Source organism: Parasteatoda tepidariorum, chromosome 3 (assembly GCF_982258835.1).
Source record: "Parasteatoda tepidariorum strain Cologne lab strain chromosome 3, Ptep-v5.0, whole genome shotgun sequence".
Taxonomy (NCBI): Eukaryota; Metazoa; Arthropoda; class Arachnida; order Araneae; family Theridiidae; genus Parasteatoda; species Parasteatoda tepidariorum.
This window is the reverse complement of record NC_141757.1, coordinates 51,454,805-51,482,650: the sequence shown is the minus strand read 5'-3', so window position 1 is coordinate 51,482,650 and position 27,846 is coordinate 51,454,805. Positions and strand designations below refer to the sequence as shown.

Here is a 27,846-nt window from a genome sequence, read left to right as displayed (position 1 = left end):
TTTAAAAAAATTTAAATTTCCATCAGCAAACTTGATTTTAATTTCTGTTTTATATTTTCAAATAATTATTAAACGTGTTGCAGTACAACTCAACACCAAAGCGTTTGCTGCTTTTGATTTTTTTTGTTATTGTTTATCTGATTCGTGTAATTTTTTTTAATTAAAAGTTTTATCATTCTTTATTTATTTATTTATATACTTCTCTTTATTCGAATGCAATTCTTGAAAGAAAAATAATGAGTGCCGGGGAAGTTGTAAGTTTCTATTGATTGACTTGGTTGATCTGAGATTTTTAATAAAGAGATAATAGAGCCTTTAATTTTTATCAATGTAAATAAACGATGATTATATATAAAAACATGGCATGATATAATTTGTTAAATATTTATGGATTTTTGAATTCAAACACTTTAAAAACTCTTCAGTCTTTATTTTCAATTTTTATTATACGTTGACAATCAAGCTAATTTGTTATCCCAAAACCAATGTTGCCTACTATGAATGGATTCATTAATCTTTCCTTCTAAAAAAAGAAAATAGGAAATTTATACTAGGAAAATTTATGTCAGTAATACACTTGGGGTTACTTCCCTGTTTGCGCCAACTACACTACAATCCACATTGTGTCAAAGGGTTTTCGAATTTGCTAAAATTTGAAATAATCTATTAATAGTATTTTGTCTGGTGAATGTTATTGGTTATACCATTCAAGTTTATTCGCTCCTGTAATTTTTTTTGTTTTTCACATGCACTGCAGAGTCCATGTAGAAAAAGTCGCAAAAACTTGGGGATTATTTTGTTGCTGGTATCAGTTCCGAAATCTTCCCCATATCTACATAGAAAAACGGGGAGGGTGAGGTTTCAGTATCGTGATCTGTGGCAAAATTATTGAAAAGTATTGTCAACTTCTGGGCAGCGGCCCTTGAGAAATTGGAAAGAGAAAAAAAACATCACAGAAATGGGCTAACTCGAAAGGTATAACTCATAGCCACCCCCAAACAAGCATCTAAATTTTTTTTAAAAAAGATTTGCATGTTTTGAAATCTATTTGGCACCTTGGTGATTGGAATTGGCTCCACAGATCGCAGAATATACCCACGGGGAGATTTCCATATCGTGACCCGTAGTAGAATAATTTCCAAGTCTTGGCAATTTCCGGGTAGAGGTCCACGAGAAATTTTATAAAAAATCACAGAAAGGGACCAACTCTAAAGGCATAACTCGTTATGGTTGCATAGTTGGTACGACAGATCACGATGCGGAAATATCCTTCAAAAAACCATCCTTTCAGGTACCAAACTGTTAGAAAAGTTCTTAATATCTGATCTGATCTAGTTTAGCTACGATATCTAATTTTACATATTTATCTTTTGCAATTTTTTACACAACTTTTATTATGCTGAAAATAGAAGAAAAAAAATTCAATTCCTAATGGAGATATACCATATCATTTTCTGATTGTGCCAACTACCATCTCCAAAGGGTATTTGTACTTACAAATTTTGAATAAAGAATGTAATGGTTTGCCCGTTGATGGCTACTAGTTATGCAATTAGAGTTTGATTCCCATCTGTAAAGTCTTTTTAGTTTTTTCATATGCAAGTATACCAGTTTTTCACATGTCCAGTTATATTTTCGTGGAGGTATTAATACAGAAATCTTCCCAAGTAATGATTGGTCTCTGAGTTCTGTTCTAAAGTTTTATGTAAAAAGAAGATTTAGTATATATTCCATTTATGTATTTTAATTCACTGGCGTTGGGGTTTTCTGTAACTATGTTGTTTAACATCATCTGCATTCTTTATGGTGCAAAAATATTTTATTCTTACTATCTATTTTAAAATATATATATAGTGGCTTGCTTGCATGTTGCTACAAATTTTATCTCCATGTTTTTCCCATTCTATGATATTTTATATAGTTTCTTTTGTGTCTGTACCTAGTTATCATCTGAACTTGGCAATTGTTTATTGCTGATACAGAAATCTTTCCAGTTCAACTAGCTTGGAAACTGCTATTTCAGAATTGCTTCCCAGTTTGCATTGCTAAAATGATAAATATTTTTTTATTTTAAAAAAATATTCTAATTGGGATTTTACTTTCTAATTGTGGTAGTATGTAACGAAATAATTTAGGCCAGTGTATTGTTTTGGATTGGGTTTATTTATGGAATCAAAAATAGAAGGTCATAGAGAAAGTTTGTGTTGTTAATCCATCTTAAAACTTTAATGATAATCAGGCATTGGCGTGCAAGAAGGGAAAATTAAGAATAAGGTGAACTTGAAGAGTAAAATTTATGTTTACCTCATTACAAGCCGTAATATAAAAAATTAATATTAAAGTTATGGAATTATGTGTTCTTTCACACACAAGAAATAATAAATAAAAGAGAGAGAGAGACTTTAATATCAGTATCTGGTTTTGTTAACTGTTAAAGTGCAGTACTTTAGTCTTGCATTTGCATTGAATTAGAAACCTATGTTAACTTGATTATAATTGGTGTTTGGAATTAGTAAAGGAAGAATGTGTATTGAAATTTTGCTAGAGTTAAAAATAATAATCAAAGATAATTTTAAAGTAAGAAGAACATTAAAAAAAATAATTCACGTTTTCTTTCATTTTAAAAATCATTTAAATATTGATAAAATACTTTTTCTACCTGTACCAATAATGTATTATTTTTCAGTTTTGTTTTATTTGCTATCAATAAGCAGTGATAAAACCTGAGTTGATTTTCCCCAACTTCCAGTTTATGTCAAATATAAAATAATATATTTAAATAATTAGTGAACAACTCAAATCACCATTTTAGAAATTGTATGTCATTAAAATTAATAAAAAAAATTTTTTTGATTTGTTATGTGAAGATTGTTATATCTTTTTTACGCCTACAATGTTAAAAGTCAAATCTTGCACATATTTTCAGTCTGTTGAATGTCGTATACAAAATTTGGATGGATCACCTGGAACAGCAAGTGCTACTACTCTGAATGAACAAGCACCACCAAATCCTATTAAACCTCCTCTGAAGAAATCTGCTAAAGATTTCCGATTTGGGAAAGTCATTGGAGAAGGATCTTTTTCTATGGTTATTAATTTCTTTAAAATAGTTATAATCTTCTGTGGCTAGTGTTTTTATTCTCCCAACATAACATATGCTACTTTTTTTAAATTATCACCCGTATCTTCCAATGTATAATAATGCATGTTAATATTTTTCAAAATAATGACTTAATTAATATCTTTAACTAAATTACATACTTTTTCATGAATTAGCGTGATAAAAATTATTTGTAATATTTTTTTATTGATTTCCTTTATGAAGTCAATATTTATTTGTCTGCCAAAATGAACAAAATTTTGCAGAAACTTAAGTATTAATTAATGATATATCTGTTTTGTTATGTACAATTAAAGGTAAAGGTATTTTGAATGAAATTAAACTTCATATTATAATATAATAGCTGGAGAAAATTTTTAAAAAAATGTACCGTAAGATTCTTTAATAAATATTTATTAATGAGCTAGAAAACTATTACAAATGATACGTTGAATTCATTTACATTTCTTTTTAATTAACTTTTTTCCTGTGCTAAATAAATTTGGCTATTTAATTTCTGAATTAAAAGATAACTTAATAATAACTTTTTTATTAAGATAATTTGTTTTAAATTTTTCTGCGTTCATTTTCAGTTGTTCTACAAAACTTAGTCTCAAAGACATTCAAATGTGATTAGTTGTGAGTTTAATTATTATAATATTCTTTCGATTAATGTTTTTGTTCATTTAATTATAGATATTTGTCTAAATGAGTTTTATAACATCAAAAACTTCTTTTTTTTTTTAATTTGTTAGACTTTACTTATAACAGGGTGCGTAGCGTTTGCAAAAAGTACTTAAAGGTGCTTTTTTGGGGATTTCATTTTTAAAAGCTTTTAAAGGTGCTTTTTTCAGCTGGCGTTTTTAAAAAGTGCTTTTTTTTCCGAAATTTTTTTTTCTTCCCTTCAGTGATATCTGGTGGATCCCATGCATTTCACGAAAAATGGGGAGTTTGCTACGTGATCATTCACGCGGACTATGTCGTACCCACGTTATGACTTGCGCATGCGCGCACACTTGAAACCGAAACCCGAGTGCTCCAATTCGGATAGAGAATATCAGATCTTTATTAAATGTTTTTCTTTTTAATTTTGTTCTTGTTTATTTTATTTTACTTCTAACACTTTTTTTGATGTAGGGGGTAAGGGTACTTTTGTTCTGAGTTCAGGGTCAAGTTGAATTCACTCGGTGATATGGGAAAGTACTGATTGTTTCGATTTACGCCCGTCTCCTTTTGGGTTTTTTTTGACGCTAAAACTGTTTATAAAAAGTTTTTGTTTTTCAATAATATCATTGATAGAATATGAATTTTTTGAGTGCTTGAAAATTTTTGTTAAGTGCTTGAAAATTTTTTAAAAAGTGCTTATTTTTGATTCAAAGATTTGGCTACACACCCTGTATAACTAACTAGAGTCAAACAACTCTTCTACTATGACTCCACTTTGCCACCTGTGAATCTTATATTTGACACTCAGAATATTGATTTGCTGTGGTGTTTAAAAATTTATAATTATCACATTATTTTTAATTTGAAAACGGAATTAAATAGGCATGTATCCTCATCTTTTCTAAGTAATGATTTTGAATTTATACTTTTTACTTATTGAAATTTTTTTATCTAATGCTTAGTAACTTTATCCGTAGGTTTATTTGGCAAAAGATATTCACTCTAACAAAGAATATGCAAGTAAGTCATTAGTATTTACAATAATAATTAATATTAACTCTATGATTTTAATTTTATTTTGAAATTTAAGCTTATTTTTTCCCCTATACTTTTCTCATGATTTCTTAGTTCGAGTTCAATTTTTCATTTTGTTTTCTCAATTATTTTTTGCTTTATAATTTTAAGAACTTTCTCTTAATCTTTTTTTCTCTGACTCTAATTTAAAGAAATTGTATAATACAGCTTGTTGTATCTCAAGTTGTGACGGAACTTTAGCTGGATTGATGGCAGGATTTTAACCAGGCAAAATAAAACTTTTTTTCTAATTACCTAAAAAATACTGTCTAAAATTAAAAGCTGGCTCTTATTAGAACTAATATTTTTCAAAAACTGTAATATTATAAAAGGGATAAAAAAATTGTTAATTATACTGTAAGTTGCTCCCCCGAATTGCTTATAAATAGTATCTTATAAACAATTTGGGGGAGCTACTTTGCACTTTTGATATAGTTTGAAGTAATAACTGTAACCTTGGAAGAGTTAAGAACAATAAGTTTAAGCTACTCAGAACTAACTTTATTGGGAAATCAACTTATTCAATACAACATAAGTATATGAATAATAATAATTACTTCTAACAAATCATGTACAGTTTTATACAAAAGCTCAATTTAAAGTACAGTTTGGGTGAATTAGAACATGATTGAAATGCGTTTAGAACAATTTCAGGCAAAAATATCTGATTTTGAAGCTAATTTGGAGCAACAATTATATCATAAAATTAACCTATTTATGGAATAAATGCCCTCAAGAGAAAGTAAAGTTAACATATTTTACTTTATTATTTTACTGAATTGTCATTAATAAAATTAATTTAAATACATATATCTTAACTTTGTATAATAAAATATTAAAAAACCAATAAAACTGATATTTATTTTAAGAAAAGCTGTTCTTTCCAATAAAAACCAGCTGACCTGGCCTATAAGCGCTACTACTTAGTATTTACGATATTTTTAAATATTTGGATTCCTAGTATCATTTTATCTTTCTTGTTTGGTTTTGAAAAGATATCCTTAAATAAAGCTTTTAGTTCTATAAATAATTTAATTATTAATAATTACTAAATTTCAATTTAATCCTTCTTCTTTTCAGTTAAGGTATGTGAAAAGACGCATATTCTTCGGGAAAAGAAACAGAAAGCTGTTATGAGAGAAAAACAGATTATGAACATATTAAATAATCATCCTAGCCCTTTTTTCATTAAATTGTACTGCACATTTCAAGATGCTGATAGATTATGTATCCTTTAATAAATTTATTATTTAAATCACTTTATTAGAAAAAAATGTTTGTAAGATTATTATAAGCTGCCTCTATTTAGAAATATCTTATTTTAAAAAGGAATTTTTACTATTTATGATTGCATTTATTTTAACTCAATTTGGCATTTTGTTCAAGGTCACTTAAAACATTTAAAGACTAAAACATTATTTCTTTTGATTTAATAATAGATAGAGCATTGCTAATAAGTTTCTTCAGCCAATCTTTAAGCATTAAAAGTTAAAGTATATTTTAAAGGTGTTTTCAAAAATATTTCAACAGCTTTCATTAGTTTTAGTAGTATTATTATGTTACCTCTTAACTTTAATTATATATATTTTATTCATTTTATTCATTTTCTAATATAAATATTTCATATTTAATCATTTTAAGATGTTTTTTATTTTAAATTTTTTTGTTCTCACTAAGAATCAAATTTGTATATGCCTACATATATATTTACACAAAAACTTTCTGAAGTGAAAATCTTCTAAGCGCAATAAAATTCAGTGCTGTGTTTATCTTCATTTGACAAATTTAAAATGAAACAAACTAATGCATAGCTATAAAACTAGGGCCAAATAAAGAAAAATATAGATATATATATGTGTGTGTATGAATATATGACATCTAATTCTGAAATATAATTTATATGCAAAAAAATAATTAAAATAATGAATTACAGTTCAAAAAACTTCTTTAGAATATTCATTTCAACAGCCAATTCAGCTGTCAACAATTGATGTATGTGAGAGGCATATATTAGTTCTAAAGCTATTGTCCTTGTACTCTAAATTTAAGTAACTTGATTGATTATTGATTGTTCTTTTTTTTATATATATAATATGAAAGTTTAAATTTTATAGTCTTATAATAAAAGCATTTTTAATATCTAATTCAGTAAAAGAAAAAAGATTATTTTCTGAAGATAAGTATAATGTTAAACAAAGCTCGAAAATTTCAAGAATTCTATAAAGTGAACATTTTGTAAAAATTATACTTTTGAATTTTCATTTATTTTAACTATTTAGTGATTTATTAATTCATTTTTATTGTTTAAGTATCTGTTGCATTTTTTAAAATGATTTCATAAAAAATTATATATTATAAATATTAATAAAATTTTAGTATCAGTTTATTATAACTCTTTTGTTTTAACATCATGAAAATATTATGCAAATTCAAATTTTCAGCAAAATCAGGCATCTCTTGATTAATCAATGCTATAATTGAGAAATTTTTGCAAAATACTTTTGTTTCAACCTGCAGATTTTATCTATCTATTTTATTAACACTTTTGCTATTTAGATACCAAATTATGTTCCTTAACTAATAAGATTTTGTAATGAATTATGCAAAACATGGAGAACTTTTACCGTACATAGTAAAAGTTGGCTCATTTGATGAAGAATGTACTAAATTTTACACAGCAGAATTAGTTTTGGCAATCGAGCATCTTCACAAATTAAACATCATTCATCGGTAATTTCTGTTTCTTATATTAATAATTTCAACCTAAAATAAGATTACTTTATATATTGGAATAGGTTTAATTTTTCCAGGGCTGTGGAGTCGAATTAAAAATAATTGGCTCTGACTCCTGGAAATTTAAACATGAAGATCCTGAAACTGATTCCCTTATGTATGTTTAAACATATGCACATGTGTTATAGCTTATTTTTTAAAATATAAACAAAGTAATAGATGCTACGGAAAAAAAATTTAAACATAGCAGATTATTTAAATTTGTTAGAATTTATGATGAAGGGGAAAACTTGGCATTAGTAATTTCTGAGGAACAGTTTAGCTTGGGCAAGATCTTCTTTGATAGAGGACAATAGATCCAAATTGATGAACTTTAGACCCAGAGAATAGTCTTTTCACATTAACTTAAGTAGGATAAACAGTTGTTACAGTTAGGGCTACTTCTTTTAATTTTTCAGGATGGATTTTTGTAAGTTCTACAAGAAGAGTCTTGCAAGAGCGATCATATTTCTCTATTTCAAAGGCTGTGTAGAAATTTGTTTGTATTTTTTTCATTTTTATATCTAAAGTCTCTTGGTTCTTTATTTTTATTTTCATTGTCCAAATATTTCTCAAAATCTAATTCATTATAGGAAGAGAGAGAGAGGATAGAGACTCAGTCAATGTCTACAGTCTAACTGTTTTGATTTGAATATTCCAATTATTCTGAAAATAATTTCATTCTTAGTAAAAGTTAATTGATGGCTTTCGTTGTTTTTTAAATTTGTTTGTCGTCCAACAAAATACAGTGTTTTGGATCTACATGTATTTAACCTAGTAAGATCTTGTTGTCTAGCAAACTATTAGTTTCTTTTTTCTTCATTTATTTATTAATATCCCAATAAAATAGGAAGCGGGTAAATATTTATTAATGTAAAGTTTATAAATAAAAATAACTCAGTTTATCATTAAATTTTTCAATTCACTTTAATTTCATTTCAAATTCCATCAAAAACTAAAGTCGGAGTTTAAGTGTTTTTAGTGACTTCATTACTCTGACTCCTTTTTTCTGAAAATCAACCTAACTTCAACTCCAAAGCCCTGACTTTTTCCTATGAGTCAATTCTTAGGCACTTATATTTTTATTCAATTCTTTTAAAATTTTATATAGTTAACTTGAAATTTGTAGTAATAGTCAAATTATTTTTTTATTTATTATTCTGTATTTCTGTTTTAATAATTTATTAAAAATTTGTTATATGAGCCCTTTTTCCAATTTTGATTAAGTTTTCCAGATGGTATTAAGCCATTTTTAATTAAATATTCATGTTAATAAACTTGATTTGCTTAAACTAAATCTTCCAAATTTAAATTTTATATTAAATCATGTATTTTTATGCATCAAAATGATGAAATAAAGTAAATTCTATACAATTTATTCTACGAAAAGTTTTTAATTGATTTGTGATTAGTTGTAAAAAAAAAAAAAAAATTAGTCTATGTTTTAGTTTGGAATTTGCTCTTAACTTGATAGTGTTTTTATTCTATCTCTTAGCTGCTTATAGTATTTTATTAACTTCTTACAATCATATTTATTTTAAAATTCTTTGTAAAATACTAAATCCAATGCTCAATGAACAGTTAGAAATAGATTTTCAATGTATCTTATGAAATAAATAGAAATTATGCATTTTGTAATTAATTTTTATTGTGATACGTTTTTACTGATAACAAAAACTTACACTTATAAATATTTCTTAAACACCTTTTGCTTTTGAAATAATTTGTTCTTTTTTTGTTTTTTAGAGATTTAAAACCAGAAAATATACTGTTAGATGAAAATATGCATATTCAAATAACTGATTTTGGTTCAGCAAAAGTCATCAGTACTGAAAATAGTGACTGTAAGTTTCAGTATATTAATTTATTTAAAAATTCTTTGTGTCAGTGGACAAAATACATCATGGCTATTTATTTAAACTTGTAGCTTCAAGTAGTGAAAATACAAGAAGTAATTCATTTGTTGGAACTGCACAATATGTTTCACCTGAAATGCTGAGTGATAAAAGTGCTTCTCCCAGGTAAAATATAATTTAAAATTGTTCCCTAATATTCTGTTCAATATAGTATTAATCATTTACTAATATTTTGTGAAATTGTATTATAAGTAATTTATTTATTTTTCTTTTTTTTTTCCACACTTTATCTATTGGATAATTTTTGCAAACTTAAGGTAGTTGCTTTTTATACTATAATATTTTTATTTGCATTTAAGCAACAAGTAAATTATGTAATTAAATCAGAAAAATGTTTGATAGCTTAAGTACTGTGAAGTTATATAAAAATAACTAGGTAAGCAGTTAGTTTAACAAGCACTAGGAAATAAAGTGCAGATTCCCCTAGTAAAATGCATAAAAATTTGACTTAATAGCATTAATCTTACTTTTACTTTTTTTCAGTGTGGATTTATGGGCCTTGGGTTGTATTGTATATCAAATGGTCTCAGGTCTTCCCCCATTTCGAGCTCCGTATGTATTATTAGAATTTTCTTTAAACTATTTATTCAATGTTTTTACAAAGAAAATTTTAAAATTTTTTGATTTTTTTTTTTCTTTTTAGAAATGAATATTTAATATTTCAAAAGATTACAAAATTAGAATATGATTTCCCAGATGGTTTTTTACCTCCTGCTAAAGACCTTGTCGAGAAGTTATTGGTTTGTATTTTACAAATTCATTATGTTGCTTTAGAAAACAGTATATTTTAAAAATAAATTATAACATTTTGCTGAATATAATTCTTAGCTTGAATTTATCTTAATAAATTTTAATGTAAATAATTTGTTTTCATCTATTATACATCGCTGCTTTGAAACTCACTAGTAAGTCTCTTACTAACATTTAAGAATCAATAAGTCTTTCCTCTCTCTCTTACTATCCTTTAAGAATCATTGAAGAGAATCTACTTATTTGTGTAACTTAAAGCTGAATACTATAAAATTTGAATCTAAACATGGTTGTATTCTGTCAATTAAAATTTTTACAATGATGTTAATTTTTTTTAATGAATGCCATAATATATATGTACTCATAATGCCATACTAAACAGAGAAAATACTGTCTCACTTCTTATGCAAAATCAATATTTCACTAAAACAAAACTGAAAATAAATAGAACAGAAACAGAAAATAGAACAGAAATAGAAAATAACAGAAAATAAATTTCTATTAAACATTAAAGAAGATAATGTCTATCAGACACGTTTTTAAAAAAGCAGCACTATCATAAAAACTCCTATAAAAAACAAAGATTATATACAAAAGCAAAACAGAAAAAATAAAAATCAATCTTCATTTTTGAAAGAAAATTTTAAAGCTAAACGTTTCAGTTTTCCTATTTCAGTATTTTCAAGAAAAAGTGAAGATTAAAGTCTAATAGAAACTCCCTTAACTGCCGTGACACAATAAAAACATAATTTTATTTAAAAAAATAAAAAAAAGCTAGATATAACAGTGTTTTCATCATAGAAAAAAAATGAGTGAGAATTTCTCACCCTTTCTCAAAAACAGGGTGAGATTTCAAAAAGTTAAGTGAGATTTCTAAAAACTAAAAAAAAACACAAAAACTCTTGAAAAAAAATCATTTCTTTAATTCTAATAAATTTTTAACGTCTTCTATTTTTTAAAGCATTGAATATTTTTGGTGCATCATCATAAAAGATTTCGACTTTACTTGGTATTTGTCTATCTTACATTAGTACATAAAAAAATTTGAACGTCTTACATGAAGAAACCTTACCTACCGTAAACACGTGGTTGAGTTGCAGAGAAATATGTTCTGAAAGTGGTTCCGTGGTTGTGTTCTGTTGTTCCAAAAGGTTCTGAACAATACTGGTAAATAGGGAAGCTAGATAACTTGGGGCAGATGTTGAAGATAATGAAAGATCCAGGAAGGGAAGTGAAACGGATTTTATTCTAAATGGCGTAATTCGAAGCTTTTTCTAAAAGGCGAGAAATTCGCGAATTTCGAAATTGATTTATAGAATGCGCGAATTTCTCGCGGTAATCATTTCTTAATGCGAGAAAGAAAAAAAATATGCGAAATTCTCGCGCTGTAGTGAAAACACTGTATAAACCAAAGTAAAAAATTTTATTAATTTTTAATTGAAAGATATAATCCTAAAAATCTCAATTTGACTTTTTCACTTTGCTGTATCTTTAGAAAAAAGTGACCTTAAGAGAATATTGTCCATTAAAAGTGCTCTTTAAAAAATGCTGTCATAATGAAAACTCTGATAAAAAGAAAACTTAATAAATAAAAAGTCAAACAGAACGATATTGTTCTTGGTTCAAAAATATAACTTAAACATTGAGAATCACAGTTTTCTATGTTACCAGCTATCTGTCTTACTGTACAATAAAAAAAGGATAATGAAAGAACTGAGTTAATTAGAAACTTTTCATTAACATGCTTCGCTATAATTTAAAGCAAAAACAATGAAATTGATTTACCTGAATATAATTTAAAAAAGGAAAAAAAATCAGCCTTACCAAACTCGTGGTTCAGTATAAAGTAATTTAATTTCGATTCTTCAAATTTTGCTTTTCCATGCATCTTTCAGAACATAAATTACTAAATTTCAGAACATGACAATTGTATGTAAAAATTATTAATTTTAATAATGTATAATTAAAAATACGATTTTAGGCTATTCCCTATTAAATCTATTAAAATTTCCCCCTAAAGCAAATTTATCAAGAAATAATTTTCCAAGTAATACTTTGCTGCTTTGCTGAATATTCGGCCAGCCAAATATTTGTCAAAAGGGGCTGAATACTGAATAATGGCTGCATATAGTTATATCCCAAAAGCAGACAAGGAATTTTAAAATCATTTTTTTCTACGTGTATTGCAATTTTTCTCATAGTATCAATAAATGTTTATCAGTTAGAGAAAAAATATACGTATTGTGAATTAACCTAATTTGATAATAAATCAATTAAGAAAAACTATTTTTGCTATAATTTACTAAAAATTACAGTTCTAAAACATTGTGCAATATGTTTTACTTTTTGAAAATTAAAAATTTTTTTTTGCAAACAAGTGTATAAACAAGTTTTTTTTGTTTATTTTGCAAATTTTAGCACCTTTACGAAGTCCTTTAACAGAGAAAAATTAGGAACTGTTTGTACAATATTTAAGCTAACTTAATTTCATATGCATGTTATTTTAAAAAAATTGTCCTTCATATTCTTTAAAGAAAAAAAAAGAAAAAAAACTTACATAAGTAACTTGCAAATTTTTTATTTTCTCTTTTATTAACATATACATAACGGTCTGATTTGTGTGGGCATGCTTTAAATGAATTTTTTCATTTATTAGTTAGCAACTTTATTTTTTATTTTTAAATCCAAGGCATATCAGATTGATGTAAATAAATTGAAACTTCTTGACAGCACTGAATCAATAGAATTTAACAAATTCGTGCTAAACAAGTTTTTTCTTCTTTTTTTTTCAGAAAGGGAACTAAAAAACAGTATTATGCATTATGTTGGTGGAATGAAAGTTGTTTGTAGATTTAGAGATTGTGATGTTAAATTTTTAAGAAATAAAGATGATCTTTTTTTTTTTTTTTTTTTCATGAAAAAGAAAGAAGAAAAATCTCAGTTTTTAAGCGAAGAAATAGTCTACAAACTTCCATCGCAAGTGACTGGTAGAATTATCAGGCTTGCGTCTCAATAAACATTTAAAGTTGACAACTCAATTCTTTGTACAAATATAAATAAAAAATAACAAAATATTTTTCAAATAAACTAAATTGAATAATGGTTTTAAAATGTATTCATTTGCAATCAAAATGTCTTTCTTAATATGGTAAAATGCTCTGTTATAAACTGGTATTTTAATTAATCTAAGTCAATATTTAATATCCAATAAGGCTTTGATTCAAATTAAATTCATTTTGGCTTTAGATTTACCTTTTTGAGTTGTAAAAAATGACTAAACAAATTTATCCACAGCTCTGTGTACTGGGGCTAGTGTGGACTAAAACAGCCTTTTTTTTTAAAAAATTATTCTGAAAAACTAAGCAACTTTTTTTTGTTTGGATATAAATCAGAATGCAATAAAACATCCATATTATTGTTAAAAATACTTCTAGTAAAATTACATTTAATAAAGTTTTTTGACAAATGTGTAAAAAATGTCCATATTAGCCCTCCTCTTCCCTATATTTGTTGTAATTTATATATTTCAAGAAGAACTAGTTGTGAACTTTTTTTAAATGTCTGACATATTTGCCATGCAAGAATTAATGAGTTCCATTTTTTATAGGTCCTAGAGCCATCTCAACGTATTGGTTCAAATGATACAAATGGCTATCCTTCCATTCGAAACCATCCTTTCCTTTGTGATATTCCTTGGGAAAATTTACATGAGCGTAATCCCCCTAGAATACTTCCATATTTACCAGGAACTTCTAGTAATGAAGAATTAAGGAGCCAATATCAAGTACATTAATTGATATTTTATTTTCTAAGTAGTTCATACAGTTTGTTATATTTATTTGTTATAAACCTGTTTTGAATATAAAATATGACATTAGCTAGTTTTTTTCTTCTTTTTTTTTCTTCCTTTTTATAATATAAACATATGTCAAACTCCAATAATAAAATATTATTCTAAAAATAATATGATGAAAAATTATTACAGTAGACCCTTGATTGTTTGCTTCGCATGGTATCATTCATTGTGAATGATAGGTAACGGAAAGAGACAGGTCAACATAAATTAGGAAAAGGACTATAAAGATGAGTAATAAAGAAGTAGATTTGGAAAATTAAAAAATTTATAATAAATGTAAAAAATTATGTTCTTCCTGCAAAACTATTTACAATGTAAAAGAAATCTGTTTAAAATATACAGAAATTTTGGTTTAAGAAATATACAGAAATTTTGGTTTAAGAGCCATTGTTTTTAAAAATCAGCCATGGTTAGATACTTGACAGATTTGATTTTGCTGAAACTTTCCGGATATGTTCTTTATTATATAAAACTATTAAACACATATTTTTTTGATTTTTGTGAAAGCAAAAAAATTTTCTGTGGGGACATTTTTTGTCTCTATATATTTGGAGAAAAACAAATATATTTACATGTGGTAATACTTTTTGTGAAATAAATGAACCACGCCGTGGTATTTTATATCCTACTACTTCTTCACTAACTATTAAGACATAATTGCTTTTAGTGGACTTTTACATCAAAAGTAAAAGGTTCGAAAATCTTCAAATCTCTTTTCTTAGACTTTGACTTTCAAAATCTACTTACATCAACAGTGACGAACAAAGTTATATATTTCTGTCAATACATTCTAATGATTAGTATCTGAAAAAATTAACATATATATGGAGTACATTTGGTGTGATCTAAAAGTTGCATTAAACAGAAAATGTACACAACTTTCAAGGTTATATACTGCCTTCGCCGAAACTAGACTAGTATCTAATATTCTATGAAAGAAGACTTATGGCAGAAACAAAATCAATTCATAGATATACAGTTTTTATGTAACATGGTCCTAAACTTTTAGACCTTTCCCTGAGTAATTAAATACAGAAATAGTTTTAGAAGAACTGTAAATTGTTTTAAAAAATGTTGTTATTCAGTTTAATATGAATATCTAGAGTAAAAACCTTCCATCGAGGTGAGATTTAGTCTCTGTGTAAATTTTACTTAAAGGGGAGCGGGCAAACTGTGGCTTTGTAGACAAGTGATGCATGCTTCTAATCTAATTGTTTGCGGTGAATAACTTAATTTTTTCTTCAAATGTTGGTAAAATTTCTGAACGTTAGAGGCAAGAATTTTTTAGTTTCAGAAATGATCTAAGCTGATATTGTTAATATTATATGAACAACATTTGCGACATGACTAGATAAACAAGATGAAAAAACATGAGGATGAATGGGTTGACTATATATACTTTTATATATATGCTTTTTAAACATGATTTTAAATTTACTCACTGATTTTTCAGATATTTATTTTTACTAATTTAAATATTAAAATTTTTAACTTATTGTAATTTTATCTGCAGTTTATTGCTTGATCTGTTAAAGAAAATCATGATAAATGAAATCTTTGAATAATATTCTTCCTGTTTTGTTTGATAGAAATAATTAATGGCACAAATGCAATATTTATTCTGTCAAAAATCAAGCTACATCATCATGACAATAAATTCTCGAAAATTTTAATACTGGAATGTTAGGAAGCAGCTTGAGTATGAACTTAATTTCTAAAGAAAGGCGGTAGAGCCTAGATTGTTGATTTCTTTCTATGTCTTTTCGTTTTGAAATAATCTTTTTTACTTAAGGAATGCATCCGTATGTTTAATTCTTTTCAAGTTTGCTGGCTTTTATGAAGAAATCTTCCAATCCAATTTGCATAACAATACTAAATCATTTTGTTTGTGAAATAAAAAAAGCATAGAAATTTTTCTTCTTCTAGTGGCATGACAGTTCTTTGTGGGCCAGAGCCTTCCCTTTTCTTTGCAATTGTTCTCCAGTTAGTAATTCTTAGGATTTTGAATTCCTCTTCAACACAGTCAAGCTATCTGCTGTTAGGCCTACCTCTAACTCTAGCTCCCTCCAATTGGTTTGCAATTGAAGATCATAAATGTCTATGAAGAAGAGTCCATTCGACAGATGTGACCCGCAAGCTTTAAGCAACTTATTTTGATGTATTTGTTGATATCAGCTTGCTTGAATAGCTTATATAGTTCAAAACTATGCCATTGTCTCTATAAGGCATCCACATTTATAGCACCAAAAATCTTTCTCAAGCTTTTTTCTTTTCTTTCTGTTTGTAAGTTATTGCTGTAAAACTTATTTCTGAATTTATAATTAAAATATTGAATTGAGCATTTTTTAATCTTCCATTCAGGAACATAATTTAGATTATAACTTATTCAAAATATTTAGTTTTGACTAATTTTTTATTCATATTCTTGGTGTATAAGCAACCTCAGAATGTTTCTCAAATATCTTATAATCCCTTCGTATCTGCTTGTATCAAAGTTATTTTAATTTCTAGGTTCCAGATAATATAGTGCCTGGCTTAGATGACAAACAAATGACAAGACTTTTTGGCTTACAGCTGGATGAGGAAACTGTAGAAGCTGCTGCAAGACCTGTCCAGAGACCTTCAATTTTAGATATATCACCAGAGGAAATGACCAAGAGGTTAGAAGAGCAAGAAAAGCATAATGAGTATCATAAATTTGTTCAAGGCAATCTCATTTTAAAACAGGGTATAGTCGAGAAAAGAAAGGTGCGTAGATTATTTAATTCTATTCATTTGTAATTGTTTTAAAAGTTGCTTTTGGGCTAATTTAAGTGTTCCATCTAATGTTAATATATTCTGGAAAATATTGTATTGTGTAAAGTCGCGTGCTTAGTTTCTCCCAAATAATAAATATTTTTTTAATATTAGATTTTTTTTATCCAAGTAGAATTTTAATTTATCCATGTTTTTATTTGTATTAATTTTTTATTTGCAAATAGTTAAAGGAGAAATTCTTTGACGTAGTAGCCCAAAATAGACCCTGATCTTTTCATCAAATCTCTGTTTTTAGAGAATTTTTCATTTGGACTTTTGCTTCTTTACTAAACTATTAAAAGTAGTTGTCCAAAATTGCTACAAATACTATTATTATTATTATTATTTGTTCCGCACTGCTCATAACCCTACTTCTTCTTGAAAGTGGTGCAGTACACTACTGACTATGAAAAAAGTGGCGACTACAGTAGTTTTGCTACTGGTAGTGTGTTTCTTTCCCCTGTGCCTATGCATCTCCTATAACAAAAAAAATTTAAACAAATGAATCACAACTTAAAACATATTACATCTAGCAGATAATGTCATAATATTATGCTATAGCTTAATATATCATAAAAATAAATAATATAATTATTTTCATATGTTCTTGTTTTTTTTCTTATTTAGGGACTGTTTGCTCGAAGACGAATGCTACTTTTAACAACTGGTCCACATTTATACTATGTTGATCCGGCTAGTTTTGTACTTAAAGGTGAAATACCATGGTATGTGCACTTTAGAGAGATGTTGACAATTCACCGAATAACATTTGTTAGATGTTCTAAAAGTCACTAATAAGTTTTTTTTCCATTTATTAAATATCTCTTTTTAACATGAATTGTAGGAGTGTGGAATCGACAAAAACTATAACGTTTTACATAATAACTCACATTTTTTTTTTTTTTTTTTTTTTTTACAATGAAAGTATGGTGCCCACAGCATAAACTTTAATGATGGAAATTCACTAAGCATTTTTTTTAATTATTTTTAATCAGCACTATAATAATTTTTAAAAAATTTTATTTTCTCCCAGTATTTTCACCTTTTACAACTAAAAAAATAATTACAAACGACTATTTTAAAGAAAATGTTAATTTTGCAGAAATATATGCAAAAATGATAATTCTGCAGTAAGTTGCAAAAAATCAGCGATTTTTTGTACTAATTCACTACTTAAAAAAATAACTCGTAATTTTATTTCTGTCACACCTTTTAGTTGTATCATATTTTAATTTGTGTAATTTCGACTACTAACCATTTCTTCACATTACTGTCATATTTAATTTAATTTACAATCAAGTTTAACAAGATTGCCTTTGTATTTTTTTTATTAATTCCTAGTAATATTTATTGAAAATTACCTTTAAATGACATATTTTACTATTCATGCAGGACACATATATACCTTATTTTGTGTAATTAAAATTGAGGTCAACTATTCTGTTTTTCCCCAACCTCCAACCTGCCCTTTCATACTAAACTTTATAAATATAAATTCAACTCCTGGATTGGCACTTTTCTGCAGGTTTCCATTTTATTTATTTTTGATACTAGTCTTAAGATTTCTTTGATTGCATCATTACTATCTTTTCCCATCCACAATATGATGGTTAACATTCAGGTTAAACTTATTTTACTATAATCCAAAAATTGAAAAGAAAAGTAAATAAGCAAAATATTGTGTAATGAAAATTGGTGTTTGTAAAGTATTCAAATTTTACATATATTGCATAAGAACAGATTCAGAACACTTTATTTGAGGAAATAATACATTATTTGGATTATTTTATATCATTAAAGTATAAATATTGTAAGAATATGTTAGGGAAGGGGAACTATTTTGTGCTTTTGGCAACTATTACGAAAACTATATTTCATATATGAAGCAACTATTTTTGGAGTATTTTCTCAGTGGTGTCCTGCTTCTCTCTCTTTTTTAAAATAAAAAATTATGAAGATGACAGCTGAAATTATTGTAAGAGTTTTATCATATCATATTAAAATTATTATCTAAAACAAGCATATTCTGTTGTCTAAAAAAATTGTGGATCTATATATTTTTGAAACCATTATATAGTTTGTTTCTTTTTTTAAAAAAAAAATTTTTAAAATAATTTTTAAAGAAGTTCCTCCTTAAATCAATCCTTAGAAGTTTTCTCCTTAAATCATTTTATTATTGTTCTAATCTTTGTAAAAGGTTTTAATTTTTGTTTTTTTGCTTATTCAGCTTTTTTAATAACAAATTTTTGTATTCCTTATTTTATATTTTTTGTTAATCTAATATTTGTTAAAAACTTTAATCTCTATTCCTAACATGCTTATTGAACTTTATTAAAAACAAAATGTAATCATCTTGAAACTTATAAACTTTGTTTCAGTCTCTATTTTTATTGTTTCCTTAATTGCAATTAGTGCTTTAAACTCAAACTAACTATTTCAAATAATTGATAAATTAAATTAGTTTTTTTAACATTTATATGGATTTGAATAAAGATTGTTTATATTATAATTATAATTGTTAAGTTTTACTCCTCTTATTGCAGGTCACCTGAACTTCGACCTGAATCAAAGAATTTTAAAATTTTCTTTGTCCACACTGTAAGTAAAAATTTTCTTCCATATTTATATGATCTTATTTTAAAATTTTATTCTTAAAATAACTGAATTTTAAATAATTAATACCTACATAAATAAATCAAAAAATGAAATTATTGTTGTAAAAGAAGTTGGAAATTTTAATTGAAAATGTTAAGTGTTAGGTAAAGTACAACAATAATTTTACTTCAATTTCCATCCCTTGAAATCAATTGTAAAGTTTTTAAAGCAAGGAAAACCTTCTACAATAGCCTATTTTTATAATAATGTCAATCTTTTATAGAAATATTCAGAGAACATCTTTTCTAGTACCACGTAACTCCATTTTGTGAAACTTACTTTACAGACCCTTTTTTTTTTTTTTTTAATTTTATTTTAAACAAAACAATATTGGTAATTCTCATTACTACCCACAACAGGTAAAAAATACTTGATGAAAAGTCAATGTTTGACATTCTTTAAGATTAAAGATTTCTTCAATCTTTTATAGACTTCATTTCATTTTCAGCTTTTGCTATTTTAGTTTTTATTGTTAAGAGTAATATCGATATTTTCAGACATCTAATATTTTAAAACTCAACTAATTTCATTCCGTAACGAAATTTTAATCGCAAATTTTGAAACATAACATTACTAACCTAATAAAGTAGGATACCACCGTAACCTTTTTTGCTTTTCCTTTATTTCTGTACATATATATACTTTTTTTCAAATATAAAAAGGTCATAATTAAATATTTTATTCTTTTCAGCCTAATCGTACATATTATTTAATAGATCCTCACAAAAGTGCACCACAATGGGTAGAAGCTATAGAAGACATGCGTAGAGCTATTTATGCCCAAGGCTCTTAACTATAGATTTTCATAGAAACAATTTTCAAAATTGTTTGGATCTGTGTTACTCTTCCTTGGATTTATATTTTTCATTGGATAACATGTTATTACGAAGTGTTTTTCTTGATAGCATGTTTTTAAAAGCTAGTTCTCTTAGTAACATGAGTTCATACGTTGGAAAAAAATGCTAAATCTTTTAACAGTCAAACTTCTCTAGAAGCCTTACTCTTTTTATTTTTTTCACAGCTAAATTAAGAAGAAAATATTCTATGCATACAAAATTTTAAAATTTGTGATTTAAAGAAAAGAATTATAAGGAATATAAGTAAATTAAAATTACCACAATATTCAGTGAATTTACAGTGTTTTGATACATTTATTTTCACTTATATTGATAGTGTATCATCTGTTGTATCCTATAAGACAACTGTTTGCAAAATTATATCTAGCTTTTTACATAAGAAACTGCATTGAATTGTCTAAAATTTTGATATGTTACTAATCAAAAGCTTCCGTTCACACAAAACACTAACATGGACTGATTTTGAGTTATATAGTCATTTTACACTCCCACCTGCGTGTAGTGAGGCAAATCTACTTTTCATTGTGACCAAGTTTTCTAAAATGTTTAGTAAAATATAACTAATATGAATTAATTATAATTTATTAACATTTCTAAAACTAACTTGTCTAGATTATTTTTTAAATTATTTATACTTTAAAACCAATTCATAAAGTTTTCCTATTTAAATCCATAGGCTGAATATATAGGATAAATATTGCTATGATTTGAATATATAGGATAAATATTGCTATGTACATATAAAAAGTATCTACTTGTGGTACACAATGGCTATATGTTGAAAACTGTCAATTTTTGACTTCCCTTAGAGCTTTTTGATTAGCATAAAATTAATTATCAAAATTTTAGACAATGTAAAAAAACATTTCCATAAGGTTTGTGTGTGGTTTTTTTATATTACTAAATATTTCTGATAGGTTTTATTATTCCTTACAGCCAAATCGTACATACTATTTAGAAGATCCTGAAGGATTTGCCTTGAAATGGGTGTCTGCAATAGAAGATGTTCGTAGGGCAACGTATGCCCAAGGCTCATAACCATGGAGTTTTATAGAAATTATTTTCAAATTTGTTGAAACATTAATTTTGTACATTTAAAAGAGGTCGTTAGCATTTTTCCTTCTAAATTTTCATCTGTGACATGTTACTAAGAGCTGGTACTCTAAAATGAGTGTGTGTATAGTAACTTCTTCATTTAAGTATTTTGTATCATTTATTTATTTTTTAGTGTTTCGATACTTTCTCCACTGTGATTTGTCTTATACTTAAAATAATTTGGTTAACATTTGTCACTATCTTAACGAATGTTACAACGAATAATAATTTTTTTCAGATAAATCAGCAATAGAAATTACAATGAAAACTTTTAATCTCCAGTTGTTATCTGTAAATAAAAACAGTAAGAATATTTTGCATTTTTCTCATCCACAATGAATAGAGAAAGAAAGATATATTTAATAGCATTTAATTATGAATTTTTTTTATGTATGATAAATTAATAAATAGTCGTGTCTACTTATACAGGTACTTTCTTATTAAGTTCTCTTACTTTGAAAGTATTTTTAAAAATGCTTGAAATTCAGATAAACTGGCATGTTTATTTTCATCAAATAAAAGTGGGAATTGTTGTTTTGAATAAAAACAAAAATATTATGTTTCTTATTTTTATAATGTATGCATTGTGATAAACTAAACCATTTTTGATATAGAATAATTAAATTATGCAGAAAGCTGTAAAATTTGTTTTGGAATAGCATTTTAATAAAAATAGTGATAGCTGGAACATTTATGGAAAAATCATCTTAAAAATTACCCTTATGTTTCTTACCGTCAAATATTTTTAAGATTTATATTATGAAACTGTATTTCTGAGTATCCTTTTTAATTTTAAATGAAGGTAATGGGTTCTTTAAAAGATTAATTTTTTATTTATAATTATGAAATTAAAATCAGTTGGAATATTTACTTTTCGGAATATGAATGTTTTTTTTTTGTTGTTGTTTTTTTTAATTGCTGAAATTTTTTTTAAGTTTTTGCTATCCAGTTTAATACAAATTTTTCATCAGTTGTTAATATATTAGAAATCATTATAATATAAATGGAAACTAATGTTTCACCTTTCTTGAAATAATGATGCTTGAACAAATGCTATCTATCACTTGATGCAAAAGCTAGATTGAAACACATTTGTCGAAAATTGTAAACTAATTTTCAAGAAGGGTTATTAAATTATGCTGACTGTTATTGTACTTTAGGAAATACTTCAGTTAATTAAATAAAAAAAAATGTTTCTAATTATATGTTTTTATTAAAATGATTTTCCCCCCTTTTTTAATAATAATTTTCATAGGCTAGAACAGAACTCTTCTTTATCTGTGGAACTTATTTCTCTTGTTTGTAAAGCTATAAAATTTTGAATTTATGACTGTTTACTGTATGCTTTAATGAATTACATTTTAGAAATTTAAAAATATTTTTATTTCTCTGAACCTTTATGCAATGAAGTTTTTCAAAAGTAAACAAAATATTTTTACTGTTCTTTAAATAGCATTGAAAGAAATTATAAAAATGTAAGTTTTTTTATTTTTGGGTGCTTAGTTTTCCTGCTAATCCATAAATAGATTAGAAATTGTTTTCCTTTTCTTTCACTCTATATTTTTTTCCTGGATTGAACCTTACTTTGAAAATAAATAAGTTCTGTCAAAGGTGTGTTATTTTCTGTAATGTTTAAAATTTATTTTGTTTATTTGAAACAATAACCTATGTTGTAACTGTGACTTCCCTTTAATATTTAACTGAAATACTTAAATTAATACCTTTAAACTCAAGTTTCTATATTAATAATGTTTGTGTAATGTTTTGCTTATATTCTCCTGTTAATTTATTATTTTATAAAAATGACAAACTCTTAAATATATTTGTCTTTTTTCATTTGTTAAATAAACTGTTAATATGCATACAAATAAACTATAAGTGTGATTCAATATAAAGTTGATTTTATTCTGTGCTAACAAATCTGAAATCAGATGTTTACATTTTAGTTCTGTTTTTTTTTTATGATGTTATTGATATTATTTTATGATTTAAAAAAAAACTTGAACACCATGTGATTTTATTTATTATTTTTGATTAAAAATATTTATTGAATTCTTTTTTATTAGTTGATTTCTCATATGAGAAATTAGTTTTCATTTCTAATTTATGTATTTCACTTAAGCTTTGTTGTGTTTCCTTTCATCTGCAAAGCTATGTAATGTATCGGTTATCACAAAATCTGTCTGTTATAGACTATGTAGTTTTAAAAATACTTATTTGCTATTTTAAAATGTCTTCTTATGTATATAGAGATCCGTAATTCTCCTGTTCCTGTTTGAAGAATAAATCAGTACATTAATATTTTGAATTGGTTTGTATTTTTTTGTCTGTATCTTTTATTTTTTTTATTTATTTAATTAATAAATAATTAGACTTATCTTGAAGCATTTAACATTAAATAAAATGTATTTATTTATTGCATTCAAAATCAGAAATTCAGTAATAATTAAAAGTTAACTAAATATGGTGATATGTTAAAAGTTGTTTTTTTTTTCAGCTAATTTTTTTTAGATTTTTTGAAATACTTATATAAATAAAAAATTTTGTGTCACACTACTTGACATTGCATATATGAGTTCACCGTGATAAAATCTTACAAAAAAATGAATTAAAAGTTTTATTGACTAATGTAAAAAATTTCTCTGGTATTATTGAAAAGTTTTAACACAAGCTAGAAATTATGGAAACATTTAATAATATAAGCTAAATCAATCAAACTAAAATATGAGAAAATCGATATAATTTATTATGAAAAAGAAAACAAATCGACAAAAAAAATTATCTCTTCACATATTATTCTCCCAATTTTTTATCTTTAGTTTATTTTATTATCATTCTCACCATTGTTTTCTTATTTCCTTTCAAAAAATTATAAAGGAAGCTAGAGACAATAAGGTGTTTTATAAATTTGGTTTTTCAGAAAAACCCATCTCAAATGACCAGTAATTTAATATTCAAGGAATGTCGTTGATAGTTTCATGAGCAATTTTTTTTTCTTTTTCTAATGCAACAACTGTTGCTCTTTTTATACAGGGTTGCTAATTTTTTAGTTAAATTAATGAAGTCAAAATTAAAACTGATACATTAGTATTATGGAAGATTTACTTTATATTTGTAGAGTATTATAAGATAGTGCAATGTTATGAGTTAAATTAATAAAACTAATTCAACTTTAAATTAATGTGGTATAACACTATCTTAATTTACAAAAACTGCTCCTTTTTTTTTTACAAATTAACATTTTTATTCCAATAAATGGGTAACATTTCAATCGCAGAAGCCCTCCAGGATAGCAGTGAAAGCTGCGGATCGCTACACGATCTGCAGATTTTATCTCTAAGTTTTTATTTTAAGAATAAAAAAATGGAAGGAAAATTGCTGAAACTCCTTTCAAAAACATTTTTTAACTATTCGAACAGAAATTTAAGAAACACCAAATGGAACAAAAAGTAAAGAATTTTTTCTATTTAATTATAGGCTTAACTGTATAGGGACTTATTCCATTTTTTAGTATTTTATAAAATTCAATTTAAATGAAATCTTTAAGTGTAATTCTTAAGTACAGTACACTCTCGATTATCCGTGTGCGGATTATCCGGTTTGCGGTTTATCCGTGCTCCTTTCGGAGTCACAAAATTTTTTTTAAAGAGAAACAATTTCAAGATTATGATGCATGTAAAATATATGAATAGAAATCTTGTCAAATCAGTCTCGCCATTTATTAACAGAATATGAATCTAATGTTTTTATTGATAATAATCACTGCAATGAAGTTATAACAATATTTGAAATCAATATTCATAATTGGATGCAGTATATGGAATATCATGGTCAAAGTCTACGTTATCACGATCGTGGAGAAAGATCGCTTGATGAACAATCTTCTTCAGATATTGAAGAATATGATAACAGTATTTTTGAACAAGGCAAAGAAATCGAAGGTTTCTTGATGAGGAAAATTCGTTTCAAAGTGATGTATGTGAGCTTGACATCCAGTATTTAACAGATGAGGAAATTGTTACTAACTGTGTTGCTAAATCAAATAGTGATGATGCAGAAGATGTAATAAATGAGGGAAATACAATTCCTGATTCTGCTGCTCTACAATCTGTGGAAACTTTATTAGATTGATTATATGGGAGAACGAGGATTTGATTACGGTGACATTACTACGGTACGTAAAATATGCGTCAATATACGGCAAGAGATGAACAAACAGCAGAAGGAAAGACGCATTGCACATTTTTTTAAGCTGTAAATGTTAAATTCCTAATCTGATGTTATACAGCATGCAAATGTAAGTAATTTTTATATTTTGTGTACTCATGTTCATTTTTTCTTCAATAAAAAGGAGTTTTCGGATTATCCGTGTTTTTCGATTGTCCGTGCGACCCGTCCCGGTGGTTAACCCGGATAATCGGGAGTGCACTGTACCTTATATTTGTTAATGTTGCTACATGTATGTTAGATTGAACTAAAACTTTAATATAGTATATTCAATCTTTGACTGTGTTGAGATCACAGACAAATCTGAAGTTATGAAGATAGTATTGCAGATTCACTCCATAAATTCTGCTACCATGGGATAACATAAATTTGTTTTATTCTGTTTTCAAAATTTTTTCTTGTCCTTAGCAATTTAGAATATTAAGATTAGGCAGTAGTTATTCTTTGGTGGTATTTTGGCATGCTTGGCAAAAACAATTTCTTACTAACTTGCATTATCAAATACTGGAACAGAAAATATTAAACAAAAAGAATTAAAAATATTTTAAAACTGATTTTCTAATTGCATCTACATTTCAAAACATTTTTAGTATGTTTTTACATATTGTAAGCCTTACCACTTTTTTTCCGTTACAAACGAACCGTAAAAAACTTTTTTAGCAAAAAAGGACTTCTACTCAACAGCTACCAAACAACTATGTTCGCGCGCAGGTCGTTGGGCTACCGAAGCGGGGGTGCCATCCCCTCCGCAGAAGATCAAAATTGTGATGGCATGTCTTCGGATCATCCTCCGGGATGTTTCCCAGACCATCGCCAATAGCCCATTGTGCAGCTCTAGTGCGAAGTAAATTAGCAACAACTATGAGAGGTCCGCTTGTTGTGATCCCGCTTAACCATAAAATAATACAGTAACAAAAATAGAAGCAAACTACCACCTACACTGCATCACGAAACCTTAGTTAGAAGCCGAGGAATCAATTGGAAATCACATAAAATGTTTATTATTCTAGAATGAAAATGAAATTAAAAAATATGTTTCAAAATAAAAGCTACTATCACCAACGTATTTTTTCGAAATCTTACTGACAAAATTACAATTAAAAAGAGCCAATATCCAAAACATTCTGAAATCAGCTTTCTCTTTATATTAGCTTTAAAAGAGAAAGAATATCCTTTCTACTCATGTCAATTGTAAGCTGTCCTCATGACATGGAGCTTTTAATCGTATTTATCTTCAGTAGCATTGTTCTTAATGAATAATGGTAGGTAGATACTTCATTAAAGTCGCACTAGATCTGCACAGTGAGCTATTGGGGACGGTCTGGGAAACGTCCCAGTCGATGATCCAAAGACATGCCATCGCAATTTTGATCCTTTGCAGAGGGGATGGTTCCTCTGCTTTGGTAGCCCGACGACCTGCGTGCGAAGTCGAGCACTTTATGGTAGAACAGTTTAACGAGGACTGATACCGCGCACCCTCGGTCCCGACGCAGGCTGATCAAAGTGGTCACCTACCCTCTTACTGACCACCGCCAGTGATACTTGACTTCGGTGATCTGCTGGGAACCGCGTCTTAACGATCAGTCCACTGTGGGACTAATGAAAATGCATCACCATTAGCTCTCCATCACGGACTCGACATTTAAGGGCTCCCTATTGATTGATTCATATTGTAAAGGGGAAAAAAAAACACGTTAAGCAATGAAAATCTAAATTTTGTAAGGGATTAAACATCGTTCACTGACTCACTCCAATTTATTACTCATCGCTTTAAAGGCTCGATCTTCATTAAATTACTCTTGATTGTTGTAGTTCATTTACGTCGCACTAGAGCTGCACAATGGGCTATTGGCGACGGTCTGGGAAACATCCCTGAGGAAGATCCGAAGACATGCCATCGCAATTTTGATCCTCTTCAGAGGGCATGGTACCCCCGCTTTGGTAGTCCGACGACCTGAGTGCGAAGTCGAGCACTTTACAGTGGAACACTTCAACGAGGACCAATACCGCACACCCTCGGTCCTTACTCAGACTGATCTAAGTGGTCACAAACCCGCCCACTGACCACAGCCAGTGATGCTT

General features: G+C 27.0%; 1 protein-coding gene across 2 annotated transcripts; it reads left to right on the top strand.

Annotated features, from left to right (window-relative positions):
- The first annotated feature begins 84 nt into the window (after positions 1-84).
- Pdk1 (Phosphoinositide-dependent kinase 1) lies at positions 85-23,845 on the top strand. 2 transcript variants are annotated; one of them, XM_016051105.3, is made up of 14 exons: positions 85-254; positions 2,927-3,088; positions 4,744-4,786; positions 5,921-6,067; positions 7,426-7,570; positions 9,359-9,456; positions 9,540-9,633; positions 10,012-10,080; positions 10,172-10,268; positions 13,886-14,062; positions 16,646-16,882; positions 17,558-17,655; positions 19,474-19,528; positions 20,277-23,845. In XM_016051105.3, exons 1-14 carry the CDS (start codon positions 237-239, stop codon positions 20,376-20,378), a joined length of 1,542 nt encoding a protein of 513 aa, XP_015906591.1. In that variant the 5' UTR covers positions 85-236; the 3' UTR covers positions 20,379-23,845. The 2 variants fall into 2 exon arrangements, with proteins under 2 accessions (XP_015906591.1, XP_015906592.1); XM_016051106.3 differs by having other exon boundaries at positions 100-254; positions 21,379-23,845.
- The last annotated feature ends 4,001 nt before the right edge of the window (positions 23,846-27,846 follow it).